The following is a 19,111-nucleotide window of genomic DNA, read 5'->3' as shown; positions in this document are numbered from 1 at the left end:
TACAAACTATCAGGTTTTCCAGGGAACTTTTTTTTCCTAGAATCCTTCATTAAGTATGAAAAATGTTTTCATTCAACAGCACACACTGAGTTTTCAAGGCTTCCAACACTTTTTCACACAATGTTCATACAATAGCAACTTGTTCATGTCATGTCCATTTTAGGTTACAAAAATGAAGTGAATGATTTTAGAAAAACATATGTTTTTTCCCTCTTAGTTCCCCAAAATATATATAGGAGTGCCCCTCTATAAAGCTGATCTCTTTCATACACGTCCAAATTACAAAAAAAAAAAAAAAATGGTTGTAAGATGTGGTATCATACATCATATAAGTAGACGGTTATGAAATATATCACAAGTAATTTTAAAGCCATTTTTATGAATGAGGATATAGGCTCGCTATACCAGATTTTTACAATTTGGTTTATTTATGTGCTCCAGTGATTGGATAAGGATTGTGCTTTTAGATTATTACAACGGAATATGTTCTTCTGGATATCATCTGCCATTGTAATGTATGACTCTTTGGAAATGTTAATCATATAGTGGGAATGTATCCAAAATGTGCATAGACCAGTTAAAACAAAACAAAACAATCCTGAACCTACAATGGAATAATTGCTCCCCGTTTCCAGGGTTTGCATTATGACCTTTGTTGCACACGGACCAAATATTTTTCCACTTTAACCTCAGATCTAAACAGAGCATTTCGGTTGTTTACATTCTTATTTACCATGCATTGCACATTATGTCAGTGGTAAGGCTTTGTGTGACACTTTTTTTTTTTAAATCTATGTTTCAGAGTGAATTGGGGGTTCAGCATGGTGTTTGCGTCCCCCTCTGGCTGCATGATTGCCAAGCATCAGACAGGCACCACTAGGGCATAGTTTCCGCACCTGGCCTCATAAAGGCAACATGAGCCAAAGGAAGGGGAATCGCAGCAGCATGACCTGACCGCTCTGTGCTTCAGCTCCAGTCAGTGCCGGCTGGGACAGTCCTTGTTGTCATTCTTCCATACCAACTGTTGCCCTCTGTTTCTTACCCAAATTTAAGCATGTGTTGAAAGAAGTTGTTAAACCATCTTAGAACTGCAAACAGAGCCAAAGCCCTGTCCCAGCTGGCCGGACCACTGAGTTGCCTCACACTCCTGCTTTAATACTAGTTGGTAAGATGGAAGTTTCTCACTAGGCCCCAGGGTGGCACATCACATGAGCGGAAGGTGGGTTTACTATTTTTTTTTTTACTCCTGGGGTTGAGACACAATTTGAGACCCTCAGTCTCCTGCACAGGGCTCTAGGGGGAAGTGTGGCAGGGCTGGTGGTCAAGCTCACGACTGGAGACCCTGGGGTCAAGATCAGGACTGATGACCCTGGGGTCAGGATCAAGCCTGATGACCCTGAGGTCAGGATCAGGACTTATGACCTTGGGGTCAGGATCAGGACTCTAGACCCTCAGGTCAAGATCAGGACTGATGACCCTGGGGTCAGGATCAGGACTCTAGACCGTGGGGTCAAGATCAGGACTGATGACCTTGGGGTCAGGATCAGGACTCTAGACCGTGGGGTCAGGATCATGACCCTTGACCCTGGGGTCAGGATCAGGACCCCAGACCCTGGGGTCAGGATCAGGTGGGCTGCGGCTGCTGTCAGGCAGCGGGGGGCGTGCGTCACTGTCAGGTCTCCCTGAGCAGGTGGGCATCGCCCGCGTGACCTCGTCACTGTCAGGAGGCGGGGAGTGCCTCCTCACAGTGTCAGGTAGCGGCGACCCCGCCATCCCCCTCACTGCCGAACAGCTGCCGTCAGTGTCAGCATCAGCTGGAGGAGCCGCTGGAGCTGAGCAGCCCGGCCGGCCCCTCTCAGCTGTACTTCACCTTTCATCTCTCCCTCCCTTTCTTTCAGGGCTGCTGGTGATCCTGGAGCTCTGGCGCCCCCTCAGACTGGAGGTCATAGGTCATCTGGCCCACATCTAGTGGAGATTGGGCAGGGATATGGACGTGTGAGTACTCCTGATGGATGTGGCGGTGCTGGTGCTGGTCATCATGGTGATGCTGGTGATGCTCGACACCTTCTTGGCCGCGCTGATGCCCATGTCCACTCGATCCGTGTCTCTCTCTGCTGCCATGGTGACCACCGTGTCTGTGCCCATGACCTTGGCTGTGGTCGTGCTTGTGATGGTTTGCTGTGTCTGCTTCCCCATCGGGTTGGGCCTCCCCTTCTGGGCTACGCCCAGCTTCTGCTTCTGCTGTTCTGTTGCATGCTGCTGTCTGCTCTGAGGTCTGTACCAAAACAGTGGCATCCAGTCAAAACAGAGAATTTTGCAGTTGTTTTTTTTTTGTTTCTTTTCCAGTGCTATTCTATAGCTTAGATGTAACCCATTTGCACTGAAGAAACTTAAGAGACTACTGTCTGAACATGGCTACTGTTGAAGTACTACACCTTGGATCTGAACCTGCAACCAGGTGGAGGACTAACCTCATACGAGCAGTTTCCACAGATGCCGCTGCAGTAGGTCTCTCGGATGGCCTCCTCCACGTAGGGTGTGGACAGGATGGAGTAGGGGAGGGAGATGTGGTAGGTGAGGCGACCACACCTGGCAGATAAAGAATCAGAAACTCACAGTTTTATTCCCAGTTTCCACAGGAACATTTTTAGAGGTTTTTACAAGAGGAAATGGAATTTTCTTCAGATCTCAAAACCCTTAACAAGAAAGAAATTAGCCTCAACCACCAAGAGTATCCTGTCTGAAGAGCAGCAGAGATCATTTGTATTTGCTCATGTTAATTATATGGGCTGTGCAACGCGTGTCATACATCACCATACGCAGTTGACAGTGGGGAGGGGGTAGGCTCAGGTGAAGGGGATGATGGGAACTCACCGGTCGTAAATCAGGAAGTCGTCCTTCTCTCCAGACAGGGCTCTCCAGACATCGTCCTGCTCCGGCTCCTGGGCGTGCAGGATGATGTTCTCCGACATCTTCTCTCTCAGCCGCCTGTGCAAGCGCTGCGACGCTGCCCCCTGGTGGTTCACCACCATGTAGGTCACGTTCACCAGACCCTGCTTCTCCAGCTTCAGGCGCAGTGAATCCATTCTGCAGAAGGGAGAGACACGCAGGACTCCACCATCATGCACTCGTACAGGCAAACAATACTGTGCAGTAGCAACTGTTTTGGGTGCTTCATGGTTTGTTTTATTACTGTTATCGTTCAGCTTTTTTCACTAATAGTGCTAAGCAGCAACTTGCGGTTGACTTTCAAACACTAATTTGTATAGCCACTGTGCTGTGAAAGGAAGATTTTATGTGTGAATTCTTATTGGGACATAATTTTGAGAAAGGTACTGAATTGCATGTGTTGTAATACATAATGTGTTAAACTACAGCCAGTGTATTAGTGCATCTGCTATTCATCCTGTACTATATTGTGATGTGATAGGGAAGAAAAGACACAAACATAACCTCAAAAAACTTCCTAGTGTTTTTTCCTAGCGTTTATTTTTTTGTGATGACATGCTGGTCTTTAAGAATCTTGGTTTCTGCTGATGCATGCTTGCAAGCGGGACACTTGCTGGTGAAGTACCTGGAAGCCTGCACCAAGCAGAACAATCAGCTGGCCTGCAGGAGCGCCACCACGGTCACATGCCCGAGGGCATCCTTCATGGGCTCCGCCTCCCCGATGCTCCACGACGGGGCTGGCTTACAGCGGCTGCCCTCGCCTTCACTCTCTGCCCCACCCCCAGGGAGCAGGCAGAGAGCCAGGACCAGGCCCAGCCCTCCCCACATGGCTCTGGATGTAGGCCCACCCAGCTGCACAGAGAACAGCAACCAGGCAAGGTCAGCCGAGTACAGAGAGGAAGGAGGGCAGTTTTCCCAAAACCTTTTTTGGGGGGGGGCTGTGTGTATGCTGTGTTTTTGGTTCCAGTTTAGCTCTTAATTAGGTCCAAATAAATTGTTTATTTACTTATTGAGCTGGATTTGGCTTGCGACAGTTATTGAGTGTTTTGAAAGGACTGAAGAAATTGATTTGTGCAAACAGATATATGGAAGTAAAGATAGTTTCTCAACACATTTCTTTTCATTCTTGCTTTTTGGGAAAAAAAAATCATTTATAGAGATTAGTAGATAATATAATTCATAAAAGTTCATTTGTTTTTGCCTAGAATTTCCTGGTTCAGTATTGTTTGGAATAGATACTGATTACATAATTAAGCTTGCTTAAGCAACAAAAATATGTTTGATAAATTTTTTTAGCCTACTCATATATTTTTGTTCAAAAACAAACCTCTTAACAAACAGATTTCTTCCTAAAAAGGTCATACAGAACCTTGACTTTCAAGAAATGTCAAATCCAGGTCAGTGTTCATTGTAAATAAAAATGGCCAAAGTAAGAAATAATATTTACACAGTGTACACACAAAGTGCTGGGAAGCTTGACATAAACCACCCTTCCAAATGTTTGATAGCACATAGCTGATTAGGCAATATAGGGGTAAGCAGGAGTCACATGCCTGGACATGCAGGCTTAAAAAAACAACTTGACATTGCTGCTTCTGAACATTCTTGAATCTTACAATGATTACTGCCTGTGTGAAATGAGGATCCATAAACATATGCCAGAGGATTTAAAAAACATCCTACATGCATTTACTCACAAGCAGTGGAGGAATAATTTTAAACATGCCTGCAAGTAAAGAAACCAGATGCATAGTTTCATATTTGCACAGGAGCTCTGGAATCTGCTCTGTATATCCCTCCAACACTAAGTGTGTCCTTTTGTACTATTAATGTGTAGTCCTTGTGCAGGAATCTGTAAAAAACCCCCACTCTCTACAGCATGTTGTGTATTATTGTGTCTGTGGAATTGTATATTTGCATAAGTATTGTGTGTTTGCTTCTGAACTTTGTTAGCTGAGAATGGATAAACAATTATTGGTGGGAAAAGCCAGGAAAGTCCATTAATTGCATTGACCGATGATTCACAAGACGATTCACACTAAAAAGCTTGTATTTTGCATCTAAACATTGCAAAGCTAATGAGAGAATGTGCATTATGTTTGAGAGACAGACAACAAACACAGCTGATTTCCATTACAAATATTGAGCAATACATTAACAAGACTGCAGAAAACTACAAGGTAAATTCTGTATTCCCCTCATTTTGCGCACAGTGGAATTCAGCAGATACTCACAGAGTGGAGAAACCAGTGCTTTCTCTCTCTCAGCTCTCTTGTTCAGTCCAGCTGCAACTCCTGAAGACAAAAACAACCAGCTCCCACTCCTCGCTCTCTATTTATACCCCACTTGTTTTTCCACTTTGGATGTGGGGCAAGGTTCAGCCTCTCATCTGTATGCTTTGGAAAACTTTAATATGACATTCCCCTGCCTAACGGAAGGGTTATCCATTAATCTTATGTGGAGAGGAGAGGAAGATAAAACAACAGCTTTATGGGGGCACATTTTAAGGCAAAAGACCCCATATTCATTTGCTTACAGCATGTTTTATATTCAGTTTTATACCTTTTGCAATGAGTTAAATAAAAAATCATCAATGCAGCTCAGTAATTGTGATTGCACAGTGCATGTCATTATCGTTATCATTATCAAAATCATTATTAAGGTTTGTGTGAGTCACATTTATGTGTGAAAGTGTAACGTTTGACACACAAGGGTTAAATAAGATGCATTCTTGCATTTTTTTTTTCTCTAGAGAGGAAGTGAAAAGAACTGGATAACTGCATCAGGCCTATTACAGAGGCCAACTTGAAATCAGCTTCTAGTCAAGACATACAAATGTTCTGTGTGCGTCTGCTAAATATAACACACATCCACACTTGTTTGCATGCATGTATGTATGCATTACAAAAGTTTTTGGTTTTGCATAGTCACAAAGCTACTGAAATGAAATGACAAAATCAGTGGATCATGTATTGGGGACACAGCACTGGAGGCGAAACCATATTACTGTCAGTGGAACTGGCACAGCTGCAGACAAGTGCGTCTCTGCAAATTTTCTGCATAGTCACAATTCTCCTGCTACAGAAGCAAATGCAGCAAAAAGGCAATAAAGGGTATCAGTATGAATTATTGGCAGTGGTGGTGTATTGGATGTCTGTGCAAAGGCCATGTCACAGTAACACAGCCTTCTCGGACCAAACCTTTGACTCCACCAGTGAGCGGTAATTGCACTCGAAAGTGCCACGTAGGATATGGAACTTTTGAAATCATTACCCTGCTGACTCCAGGTTAACACTCAGACATGTGCCTGCACATTAGCTCAGGTGCAAATTCAGCAAAGGTGTATGCTGAACTTGAAGTGAACTTTTAAAAGATGAGGATGGGGAGCAGGCCATGCAGCTCAGAGTGCAAAGAGAGAGGTCCCATGTGACTGCTTACATGACAGATGAGACATAAGCAGCTCCACTCCATCAGTCTTCGCTAAAAGAAAGGTTGTTGTGCCCAGCACTGTGCATGCCTCTCGGATGCCTGATAGATAGTGATGTACTACGCTGTCTCCCATGACTCAAGGGTTTGGATGTGTGCTTCCAAGAAGCAGGACAGAAAGCAATCATCATATCTTTTGCCTTTCCAGACATGCCTCATCTTGGATTATCAGTGTTATTTGTATGCTGAGAATATGCTTATCTTACACCATTTTGTGTGTTATTACTGTAAAAATAAAGATTATATAGTACCAGGTGATTTATATTATTCTTCTAATACAGGCACAGATACACTATATGGACAAAAGTATTCGGACGCCTGACCATTACATTGTAATGACATTGTATTCAAATACAAATACTTTAATATGGAGTTGGTCCCCCTTTTGCAGCTATAACAGCTTCCACTCTTCTTGGAAGGCTTTCCACAAGATTTTGGAGTGTTTCTGTGGGAATTTGTGCCCATTCATTCTGTAGAGCATTTATGAGGTCAGGTACTGATGTTGGACGAGAAGGCCTGGCTCGCAATCTCCGTTCCAGTTCATCCCAAAGGTGCTTGATGGGGTTGAGGTCAGGGCTCTGTGCGGGCCAGTCAAGTTCTTCCACACTGAACTCATCAAACCATGTCTTTATAGTCCTTGCTTTGTGCACTGGGGCACTGTCATGTTGGAATAGAAAAGGGCCCCAAAATGTTGCCACAAAGTTGGAAGCATAGCATTGTCCAAAATGTCTTGGTATACTGAAGCATTAAGATTGCCCTTCACTGGAGATAAGGGGCCTAGCCCAAACCCCGAAAAACAGGTGTGGCCAAATACTTTTGTCCATACAGTGTATTTGGACCAAAAATTATACAACAAACCCAAAGCATGGATGCCACCTAATATTATACCTAATAATAATATTTACCTAACGATTAGACGATTAGATCTGAAAATGCAATCAAATTTCAGTTCATCTCAAGAATTTTAGGGAATGTTTAAATCCCAGCAAGAAAGCTTTAAGAAAGTTGCCCGAACAGGTGTATAATACTGATGTTTTCCATTCTTTGAAATATGAAGTGATCTACTTGGTTAAAATTTCAACAGTGGCGGTTAGCTCTTGTTTGTATTAACTCCATTTCCCTCAGTAAAAACATCCACAAGTCCTGAATGTAGGACATGAACTTTGAGAGGATGGCACATATCAGTGCAGGTCTTTATCTGAGCGCACATTATGTAAACTCTTTCTTTGTAAGCTCCTTCCTCTAAAAGACAGTACTGCTAAAACTTTACCTTACAGTGAATTTTTAACCCACGTAATTTAGCATTAATTGTTTTTAGACAACATCTCAAGCAGTGCTTAGTTGCAAAATTAATTTTTGCAAAAACAACAAAAATTGAGGTTGGAGGCCACCATGAGGCTTTCTAGTTGAATGGGTGAGGACTTGGAGCTATGGTCAAGAGCAGATCCCTAGAACAATGTTTGTGAAATGTAGCATGTGTTAGCTGAATGAGAGGAAGCTGTTGAAGTTTCCTCAAAAGTCCCTGTGCTGAAAGTGAGTTCATGTATATTGATAGAAAACAGTGGCATTTACCGTACTGGGCATGACCCCGTGTAGCCAGGGAGTTTACCACGCTCAGCAATTTACACACACACACAGCTCATGCCTGGAGAAGGTGTCAAAGGTAGGATGAATTAGTGAATTCTGTCAGAAGTTGCTGACATTTGAGAAAACTAAATTCAGTGGCCACAGTAGATGTGACCTAGGGTTGAAAAGGAGAAGTGAGTTATAAACAATAACCATGCAAAGTCTGAGCCTGCTTAAGCAATGTGTGAGAGCTAATGCAAAACCTGCTGTCCGGTAACATGGTGACTGTTGCAGGGGACTAAGAGTCATTATGGTATGGGAGCAGCGCACATGTAGTCCATTTTTTAAAACGTGCTATTCATGGATATATGGAAAAACTCACATAGCAGCTAAAGTTTGAAAGCTAAAGCTAAAGAGTGAAATCGAGCAACAGTGTCAAGAGTCACCCTTAGAGGAAGAACAGCAAAAATGCAGGAAATGAAGTAATTAGAAACAGGATGAGAAAACACAGGCTGTCAGCCATTTTGGCTCCAAAGCCTAAAAAAATATGCAACTCAGCATTTAGGGCTTGATTATTCTGGTTATCATGAATAGTCACATTCTCTATGCATCTCTTGAGGGACAGTGCTGGTCACACAACAGTCAGTTAGGCAATAATTGTTGATCTTAACAAAGGGGTTATGATGAGGTGAAGTTGCACAAAATCAGCTGCAAGGAACGTGAGCTACATTGGTTATTCTAATACAGTTTTTGAACTTTAGGCTTCAAGAAGGCATCAGACACCATTAGCAACTTTAGGAAAACTGATTCTGAAGAAGATAAACACATATGGATGCCACTTCAAATGTCAATTTGTCCATTTTCTTTAAAATGATTGCATTAAGGCCCACAGAGCTATTATTTTACACAACATATAAGTATTTATACTATCAAGTGTATTTTTTTAACGTAATATGAATTCTACCAATAACAGCGAGTTGCAAAGTAGTTCAGAGATAGTTTGTCCACACATGTGTAGGGACAATCTGCATTGCATATAGGCACAAATCCACTAATCCTTTCAAGTATGCGGATCAGCTTGTGTGATGGGTTTAATAAACAAGAGAGGCGTGTGGCGTACAGTCAAAGGAAGTGGGAAGATCGATCTGGATGCAGGCAACATTTAACTTCTGCGGCGGACGTAATTTGCGTCAAAGGCAGAAAAGCTGCTGGTAATGTAGCCGACATGCCGACATATTCTGTGCAGTTTATGCGGTGTATGGTCAGATGTACTTTACAATAATGGTACTGACAAACCCTCGACAGTTCACAATGGAGGTACTGACCGCGCATTACTGAACTTTAAGTGCCATCACCGGAACTCAAATATCAACCAGAACTCCTAGGCCACGGAAAGAGAAAATACAGTTGGCTACTATTTTGTTACAAAATACCTTCGATACGTTAGTCTCATGTAGCTTACGTTAGCCTGCGAAATCACTTAATAATTAGCTACACAATACAAAAATACAACAACCAGGTGAACAAACGCCTAGTAAGTTAACGGAAATTGAAACAAGTCCTCGTATTCTTCGGACATTTCTGGCTATGCTCTCAGTGAACCGAGGGCTTGTGATTCTAACTAACGTTAGCTAGCTAGAATACTGAATTCAGTTTTTATTAGCTAGCAAGTATAGCTATGCTAAAAATATCAAGCCGTTATCACAGCTCACTCTTTAAGTACATGGGTGGAGACCAACTTTAAACTATATTACCTTTAACTAAATACCAAGATACGTTAACCAGTCTGTAACGTTATCGCCTGAAAACTTAACTTAGTATACTGAGCCACATTAGCTAGAGCTAACTAATATAGCTTGGAGGTCAGACCACACCGTCACTCAGCAGTTAGTAGGACTGTGTTAGCTAGTTACCTACATTTGAGAAAAGCACATTTGCAGTCATCTGACAAAATCTCCTGAAACCTTAGCTGCTGGTAGCTAGATGGCTAGTTCGGTATGACAGGCTTGGTCACACAAACGGTTCTAGCAAACGTTAACCAGCGAAGGGTTTTGAGCTAAGAGTTGAACGCTAAATCTAGCTGGCTAAATCCTGTGAAACCCATAACGTTAGTGAAACACCGTTACCCGCTACTCTACGCTCTCCACGCACTGATAAAGCACGCTTCTTCTCAGACACAAATTGTCTGTGATTAAACGTACTCTAGAATCGCATGACAAGTTATACTTCGTCCACATTTCCTTTCTTCTAAGTAAAAACTACAAGCGACATGACTAGCAGCAACGCAGCTCGTGTGCGCGCACTCACAACCCATTATGGTTTATTCCGTTGCAGTTGCCCGGCAACGCTACCAATCAGCGTCGTTTCTTGCTGCCTTTGCACAGGCTTCTGGGAATCCGAGGCCCAATCTGAAAGCGACCGCCCTTTTTTGAGAGACGGGGGAAGAACAGCAGAGGCAGAGCTGGGGGAAGCGTCGGGCTGAAAAACAACTGCATAAAGCAGCGGAACCTTGCTCGCGGTGGGTTTATCGATGTATAAAGCAAAATGTTTTTAAACGAGACTGGTTTATTTAACAACATGTCCGATAAAAAAGTGGATTTTAATGCGCGATTTGATGACGTAATGGCGATGGTCAAACAAGAAATGGCGAGAGCGCCTACAGGCCTATTAGTGATTATTAACGTTGCTTTTCAGGACATTACCCTTACGCTTTATATTATATGCTGCAGTAAGTGTGTAAAAATATGTTGTTTTTTATCGTATGCATGTGCATTGAGCATTGTTTTGCATTTTATTTTATTTTACGTTACTGAAGATTAGTAAGAGGCCTTCCGCTGCGAGTCCTCGCTAGCGCGGTGCTGTATACCGCCTCCCAATGCGTTATTGGCCCGTTTGATGTAGTTGACACTACTGTCTACCATGTGATTGGAAAATGTACGTTCGTGTGTGTAGTTTGACATCTGGTTAAAATGTTCCATTGGGTAATATCTTTGACTGGCGTGGTATTTGTTGTCTCTGATTGGATAAATTGAAATGGATTATGTAGCCGGCAAATGTAGCACGACACAGTTGTTACGATGCAGTCTACTCGGTTTAATGTTAACGGGAAACGCTGTGTCCAGCGGAATGTTATTTTCTGGACGTGTCATTTCACATTTAGCTAGCTAGCACATGTGTTTCTATCGCATGAAACCCCTATGCTTAGGGAGCGCTGAAATAATTATTAATATGTGGGCCTGCAGTTCGCTAGCTTTCCGGCGTGTCCGCTACCTAGCTGTCTCAACTACTGCTTCGTTGACTTAAGTCCTTAACACTTTCTAGCTATCTAGTAATGCTAAATACTTGGTAAATCTTTGCGCCCAGTGTACGTGAGCAAGCTGGTTAGATAGACAAGCTGTATGTAATGGTGGACATTCGCTGTGTAGGAAATGACAATGCATCATTGACACATAAAGGCATCCACGCAAAATCTTTGAACCAAGAAGAGAGGGTCTCACACATGCCTTCCTGCTAAAATAATTAGGATGGGTTTTTTTTTCCAGGTGCTAAACAGTTGCTAGCTAATGTATATTTTCAACAGGAACTGAACCACCAGATTCACTGATACTTATACTGTATAGCATGAATGAGATGAAGTGGGCAGGGTGAATGTGACAAACAGACCAGATTATTCAAACGCTGGCGAATTTTGGCAATGTCAGGGCCTAAAACACACCTTTTTTCCCCCTGAAATACAGTTTAGCACAGGAAAGAAGGTGTTGGGTTTGTTGATGTGTGATCAAACCTCCCGTGCTTGCTTTGTTCAAACCATTTCCAGGGGGTGGGTGAATCATGTCAGATGAAGACGTCATCGATTGTGGGAACGAGTTTCCGGCCCACTACAAGGTCATGCTGGACAAACTGAATGAGCAGAGGCAGCTGGACCAGTTCACAGACATCACTCTCATCGTGGATGGTGAGTTTCTGCACACCCCCTGCTCAGCACTACTTTGCTGCATATATTTCCTTGCAGATAGGCAGTAACCAAGGGAGTCTTAATTATGTGCAGTTCTTCTAACTGTAGAGTTTAGATTTAAGTCAAATGCTGTAAATTATGGCCAGCAGTGTGAGGTAGGTTGTAAGGCACTATATCATGGACCTGGCTGTTTTTGGTTCGAGTCCTGGATTGCACCTTACTGCTGCGACCTTGAGTAAAGTCCTTTAAGACAGTTTCTCCAGTAGGTTGTTGCATATCAGCAGTAGAGGATAACACCTTATGCCAAGAGTATTGAAAAACATGATGTGCTTTGCAGCAGTGTCCTGCCCTGTATTCACATCTTGGGCCCACCTCTTGGGAGTTCAAATGTCATTAAATTCAGAGTTTTGCAAGTTGGTTCTTAGAGAGGTGCAGTGTGTGCTGACTTCCACTCTAGGTAATCGCATGACAATAAACTGTTTTTTGGCTTAGAGTGGTAAATTATGCAATAGATAAATCATTTCTAGGCCACTGGGTTTACAGAAGTGAGTCAGTTTAAGTACCTTGCTCAAGGTTACAACAGCAGTGCCCCACTTAGGATTCAAACCCATGACACCCTGGTTAAAAGCCCAGTGCATGTATCTCTGATTACACTCTATGACCCCACAGTTCCACTGTAATACAGCCGTGTTTCTTTAATACACTGCAGTGGCATAACCCAGTATGAAAGTCTGTTGGATCCTAAAGCAATCAAGCACATACAGATTCTACAAATAGTGCCCCCTTTAAAATGGTACAGCCTGCACTTGTCAAGCTGCAGTACCTAACTTGTGCCTCGAGATGGCGCTTATGTTGCCGATGAATGATGAGCACACTTCTAAAAGGATATTTCTAAAACATAAATATATGATGCTCATTTGCACAGATAAACATTTTTTTATTGCATTTACACCCTGAACTGCAGGAACCTGTATATAAACATAGATGGGTTGATACAGAATGAATTGCTGTTTTTGGATCAGGGCTGCTAGTGTTGTTGACATTGCCTTCCCTAGCTCACGCAGTGTTTAACTGGCAGCTGTGTGTTGTAATGGTTGAGTGACTGGTTGTGTGTGTGTTCTGGCTTGTAGGGCATCAGTTCAGGGCTCATAAAGCTGTGCTGGCTGCCTGCAGTCAGTTTTTCCACAAGTTCTTCCAGGACTTCAAGCTGGAGCCCCTGGTGGAGATAGAGGGTATGTACCTGGGGTTTCTCACTGAAAGTATGTAGTGAGACGGGCTTACCCTCTCCTCATACCAAACAACTGAGGGCTGGACAGCTTATTTTTGTTACTATTATTAGCGCCTTTTCAAGCACATTTCGACATGGTAGAAGATAGACCAAAGAGAATCTTTCATTTCTAATTTTTGTGTGGTTATTAAGTTTTTGTGTTTTGTTTGTACCCAGGGGTCAGTAACTCGGCCTTCCGCCACCTGATGGAATTCACCTACACGGCCAAGCTGGCGGTGAGCGGCCCTGAGGAGGTCAGTGATGTGTGGAAAGCAGCCGAGTATCTGCAGATGCAGGAGGCCATCAAAGCGCTCAACAACAGGTACCATTTTACTCTACACCATCAAACCGCTCAACAACAGGTACCATTCTACTCTATTCCATCAAACCGCTCAGCAATAGGTGCCATTTTACTGTACACCATCAAACCGCTCAACAACAGGTACCATTTTTCTCTACTTCATCAAACTGCTTAACAACAGGTACCATTTTACTCTGACACCATCAAAGCATCATGTACAGATACACACACAAGGTTGCTATCACAGCCATTGAGGATGTGTTGTGTGGCTGCAGGGTCATCATTTGTCATGGCCCTTCTATTTCCATGTGTCTCACATTTCATGACCTGCTTACACGCACATTAAAACATTAGACCAAGTGCTTCACACTGCACACCAGATGGGGATTTGACCCCACACCCCTCAGGTCAAATGGTTGTGTGGCTCAGCACTGTTGAAGGATGAGTGATTTGGGCCATCAGCAGCCTTTGCAGAAACAGACTGGTGCGTGGGGTGGTTTCACTTTGTGTAGCAGGAAGGGTGCGGTTTTGCCTGCTGTCTACCCACGCTTGGTTTCTGTGACTCTGCAGCGTGTCGAAAAGGCACATTTTAAGCTCTTGCTTTACTGCATTGAAGCCCTCTCTACTGAGTCAGCTCCCTTATCCTGAATGTCAGAGCATGTGCATTTCCGATACTGTACTTAGGGTTCACAGTGTGCGGTTAAAAGAAGAAAAGATCACGCTGGCAGGGAAACTTGCACTACTTGTATTTTTTGGAGGAACTGAAGTCAAGTATGGTGACCACTAATACAACAACATTGTCCATCTGGCATTCAACCACACAACCCCTGGGTATAGGGCTTAAACCATCACTTAGTGTGCTGCCATCTGTTTGGCAGTTGTCACATAAAATTTTTGCAGCTTGGAAACTTGATAAGCAGGATGCTGTGGCAGTTAAAATGTTAAAAAAGCTCACAGGTGCAAGCGCTAGCACAAATTGTAGATAAAGCACTTTTGTGGCTTCTTGCTTTGTGGAGGTTTTTGGAGTGTAGTTTTTGACTCATGAAATTATAAGACTTTTTCCTGCAATTGTAAATACTGGAGTTCTGGACACAAACCTTTGCTTTTTATACCTTTTTTGGGCATCACCCCAGATTGCCTCAGTGTAAGTGGCTAGTGTGTAAGCTATGTAAAACACCCTGTCTGCTAAGCATTGTGATGTAAGTCGTGTATGTTGGTGCAGGTTTCCTGTTGAACCTGATGAACTTGTGTGGGTCAGCGGGGTCCTTCCAGTCGGGCTATGCCATGAACCCCCAAACTCCCCTTTCCCCCCCTAGGATGGCCGAGGGCTCCTCGTACGGAGCAGCCGCGGGCCTGACGGGGAAGAGCAAGGCGAAGAAGAGGAAGATCGCCGAGACATCCAACGTGATCACGGAGACGCTGCCGTCAGTGGAGACAGAGCCCGTGGAGATCGAGGTGGAGATCGCTGAGGGCCCCATGGTGGTGGAGGAGGCCGGGCTGGAGGAGGTGGTGGAGGCCGCCAAGAACGCCCACGGCTCGGGCGACTCGTCCGACGACTCGGCCCTGGCGCTGCTGGCCGACATCACCAGTAAGTACCAGCAGGGGGAGCCTGCGCTGCACGTGGTGAAAAAGGGCGGCGAGGTGGTGCTCCAGGAGGACGGCGTGGTGGCGTCCAAGGCCCTGGAGAGCATCGAGGTGGTGGAGGTGCAGATCTCGCAGCTGGACAACATGTTCCGCTGCGACAAGTGCGAGCGCTCCTTCAAGCTCTTCTACCACCTGAAGCAGCACATGCGCGTGCACGCCGCCAGCTCCGACAAGCCCTACGTGTGCCGCCACTGCAGCAAGGCCTACGCCCGCGAGGGCGCCCTCAAGCAGCACCTCAACAGCTACCACTTCGACGCCGAGGAGCAGTCGCGGCGCCAGCGGCCGCAGAAGAGGCTGCACGTGTGCGAGTACTGCGACAAGCAGTTCGACCACTTCGGACACTTCAAGGAGCACCTGCGGAAGCACACAGGTGAGGTGGGAGGGACGGGGGAGCAACACACCTTTTAATGACGAGGCTCAGGAGTGTGGCGTGATGCTAGAAGCTCGCATATAAAGCTGAATGTTTGCTTTTGGTTTGGTGTCGTTAATACGTTATTTTAAGGTGTCTTGCTATTTACTCTATCTCTCTCTACTTGACTCTCTCTTTCTCTGTCTTTCCCTTCCTGGACTTCACTTCCTCTCTTTCTCTATCTCTGCATGTACTGACACATCCTTCTCTTTCTCTCTCTCTTTTTCTCTGCCCCACTCTCTTTTTCTTGTTCTTACCCTATGCCCAACTCCCCCTTCCTCTCTCTCCTTTTTCTCTCTCTCTCTGCTTCTCTCCTCTCTTTCTCTGCTCCCCTCCTGCTCTCTTGCTCTCCTCCACTCTCCTCCTCTACCTTCCCCACTGCCCTCATGTTAATCTTGTCCTTGGTCTGAGTCCTGTGTTGAGTGCGCAGAGGCCCGTGTTGAGTGCGCAGAGGCCCGTGTTGAGTGCGCAGAGGCCCGTGTTGAGTGCGCAAAGCCAGGTGTTGAGTGCATAGTTTGAGTGCTGCTTGTGTCTGCCGTAGGTGAGAAGCCGTTCGAGTGTCCGGACTGCCACGAACGCTTTGCCCGGAACAGCACGCTCAAATGCCACATGGCCGCGTGCCAGAACGGGTGCGGGGCCAAGAAGGGCCGGAAGAAACTCTACGAGTGCCAGGTGAGAGGGGAGCCACGCTCTCCAGCGGTCTCCTGTTCTCTGCAGTGCTGCTCTGTGCTGCTCTCTCATCACAAACTTTAGAGTATCACAGAAGCCTGGTTATGCCCGCTCTCCTAGGAGCATGTTTTAAAGGACAGTACCCTGCATCCCTAATCTTAGGGCTCACTGTCTGCACTTTGGTGGTCTTACTGCAATGCAAGAGTGTGGAACATCTTCTAAATTAAGTGCGACTGTCGGCCAGCAGTTAAAGATGGAACTATGTCAACCAGTTCAAGCATGAGCTCTATGGCCTGGATTTGATCCCAGCTGTGTCATCAGCCGACAATGACCAAGAGTCCATTGTGGTGCGACAAACTAGCTTCATTCCCACAGGGCATACAGGGGAGGGCAGGTAGGACAGGGGCATAGTCTGCTCATCAGCAACCCCCTGTGGTCAGCAAAAAGATGTAACTAACTGCATATGACACAGACCCACTGTTAAAGAAGTGACTGTTGACAGATTCCTTGTAGTAACACTGCTCTTTCTCTCTCACTTTCCTTCACTCCCTGTCCAGGTGTGCAGCAGTGTGTTCAACAGCTGGGACCAGTTCAAAGACCACCTGGTGATCCACACGGGCGAGAAGCCCAACCACTGCACGCTGTGCGACCTGTGGTTCACGCAGCCGCGCGACCTCCGCACCCACCTGCGCGACCTCCACGGCGTCCAGGAGAAGGTGGTGGTGACGGAGGAGGTGGTGATCGCTGAGCCCGCCGCCGCCGGCCCCGCCCCCGGGGGGGAGGAGGAGGAGGAGGAGGCGGCGAGTCTGCTGCACGACGGCATGCGTGTGGAGCACGTGACGGTGGAGCCCGTGCCGCTGGAGGGCGAGGCCGTGGACGTGGTGGGCGTGGAGGAGGCGGTGGTGGTGCAGGAGGAGGAGGTGGAGGTGGGGCGGATGCAGGCGCCCCAGGACGAGGAGGAGGAGGAGGGACTGAAGTTCTCCGTGGAGGCTCTGGGGGCGGGGGCGGACGATGGGGCGCAGGTGGAGATCCAGGTGGAGCAGGTGACGGGTGGCACGGCGGAGCACGCTGCCCCGGACTCTGAGGTCCACCTGGAGCAGGAGCAGGTGGAGATACAGGTGGAGGAAGGGGAGGTGCAGAGTGTGGAAGTATGAGGATTACTGCTCGTCTCCCCTCCCGTCCTCTCCCTTCACTTGAGGCCTCGTTCGCCCAAGGACACTTGAATGAGCCACTGTGCACCGTACAGAGACAAAGATTTCAAAATGCACATTTCAGGAGTTATTTACTATGAACCAAGTGTCTCCCACTCTTTGCCTCTCTCTCCCTCCCTCTCTCTCTCTCTCTGTTTCTTTCTCTCTGCCTCTGTGTCTCTCTCTCTCTCTCTCTCTATCTCTCTCCTTCCCTCTTTCGCTCTCCCTGTACATTCATGCTCGACGTGCACTGAGATTTTTCTGACCAAATACCTTCAGTCCTCCTCTGCAACCTGTCAGTTTTTAACTTTAACATTTCAGGAAGGAGTGCGGTCCAGTTGCTAAGACACACACTGCTCTGTGGGTGGTGATCAGTGGAGTTGAGGGTCGTGGGGTCAGACAGCAGCACGTCCTCAGGAATGTATCGGACTTTCCCGTTATCACAAAGCCCACTGCTTCCTTGAACTCCTCAGGGAGCCCTCAGTCATGTGAATGAACTCTGAACTCAGAGATGGTGTTCAAAACAAAACAAAACAAAAAGACGACAGACCGAAATGCCGTTTCCCTGCGCACTCCTGACAACAACACGTTCAGGTTTTTTTCCAGTGTTCTGTTGGTTTGAAGATGAAGAAGTCACTGTTATTGTAAAGCTCTTTATTTTTGTTGTTGTTTGGGTCAGCTCTTTGGAGCCTGCTAGGAGTATTGTGTAGGACATAGGATTTCTTAGATTCTGCGAGGGTCCTGCCACATGCTGAAAATACCACAGAAAAGTAATCAACACAAACCCTGGCCTCACTACACACCGCCCCCTGCTGGTTGCAACATTACAGACAAATCCATGGCATCCACTTTTATTACTAGAGAAAATAACCAGTGAAAATCACAAAAAAAGACTTGATTATATTTAAATGGTTTTTTTGTTTTTATTTCCCCTGGGAGGTCATAGCTGCACCATTAAATTGTTATATGGATTCCTCCATTTTGTACAGAGCAATAAAAAAGAGTGCTGTAATCAGTGTATATGATTGGTTGTGTGAGAATTGTGCATTAATGTGTTGTAGTGGTTCTAATTCAGATTGACTAAGAGGGTGGCCTGAAAAATGTTACTCACAGGACACAGGTGGCCATGTTTATATATGTGTGATAACTAGTGTAGTACATACATAAGTGTGTTCAGTACGCAAGTGCAGTACAACATTTCCTGCAGTAAAACAGCATATCCAACAGAATTGTCATTGATTTTGGGCCAGTACTGCCTTCTAGAACAGGACTCTTATGACTGATGTGTCGTTGGACTGATCTGAATGAATTAGTCCTTGTTTACAGGTGTTGTTATGTAAGCATATTTCAGTTTTCCAGAAAACCACATGGTAGTGAAAATGAGGCAAATATAAGGAGGTTCTGGCTGAGAAGTAGGGCACAAATGCTTAGTGCAACAAACTCTTTTTTTAAATTAATTTATTTTAAACATAATGATGTTTATCTACTGAGCTTCTGTTTGTGCTGAAATATTACTGCCAACGCCTGCATTTACTGTCTTGCACCTTTTAATAGAAATTATGAAATTTATGAAATTATTTCCTAACAAAGAATGCAAAGTGTAGGATTTACTATGAAGAGCTAACCGGCTAGTAATGAATAAGATGTGGCTGCCCTCTAGTGGCGTTTGTGTGCT

At 45.3% G+C, this 19,111-nt stretch overlaps 2 protein-coding genes across 3 annotated transcripts; one reads left to right on the top strand and one right to left on the bottom strand.

Annotated features, from left to right (window-relative positions):
• Positions 1-1,658: 1,658 nt before the first annotated feature.
• LOC118777027 (selenoprotein P) lies at positions 1,659-5,260 on the bottom strand. Its single transcript, XM_036527726.1, has 5 exons — positions 5,184-5,260; positions 3,575-3,801; positions 2,875-3,087; positions 2,472-2,589; positions 1,659-2,275 (listed from the first exon to the last, which is right to left on the bottom strand). Exons 2-5 carry the CDS (start codon positions 3,775-3,777, stop codon positions 1,895-1,897), a joined length of 915 nt encoding a protein of 304 aa, XP_036383619.1. The 5' UTR covers positions 3,778-3,801; positions 5,184-5,260; the 3' UTR covers positions 1,659-1,894.
• A 5,183-nt stretch (positions 5,261-10,443) lies between these two features.
• Positions 10,444-18,420, top strand: znf131 (zinc finger protein 131). 2 transcript variants are annotated; one of them, XM_036527275.1, is made up of 7 exons: positions 10,444-10,519; positions 11,819-11,956; positions 13,087-13,188; positions 13,401-13,545; positions 14,841-15,538; positions 16,119-16,249; positions 16,804-18,420. In XM_036527275.1, exons 2-7 carry the CDS (start codon positions 11,833-11,835, stop codon positions 17,398-17,400), a joined length of 1,797 nt encoding a protein of 598 aa, XP_036383168.1. In that variant the 5' UTR covers positions 10,444-10,519; positions 11,819-11,832; the 3' UTR covers positions 17,401-18,420. The 2 variants fall into 2 exon arrangements, with proteins under 2 accessions (XP_036383168.1, XP_036383169.1); XM_036527276.1 differs by lacking the exon at positions 13,087-13,188.
• Positions 18,421-19,111: the final 691 nt, after the last annotated feature.

Source organism: Megalops cyprinoides, chromosome 4, assembly GCF_013368585.1.
Source record: "Megalops cyprinoides isolate fMegCyp1 chromosome 4, fMegCyp1.pri, whole genome shotgun sequence".
In the NCBI taxonomy this organism is placed as follows: domain Eukaryota; kingdom Metazoa; phylum Chordata; class Actinopteri; order Elopiformes; family Megalopidae; genus Megalops; species Megalops cyprinoides.
The sequence above is the reverse complement of the archived record's forward strand: the minus strand, read 5'-3'. Positions and strand labels throughout refer to the sequence as shown.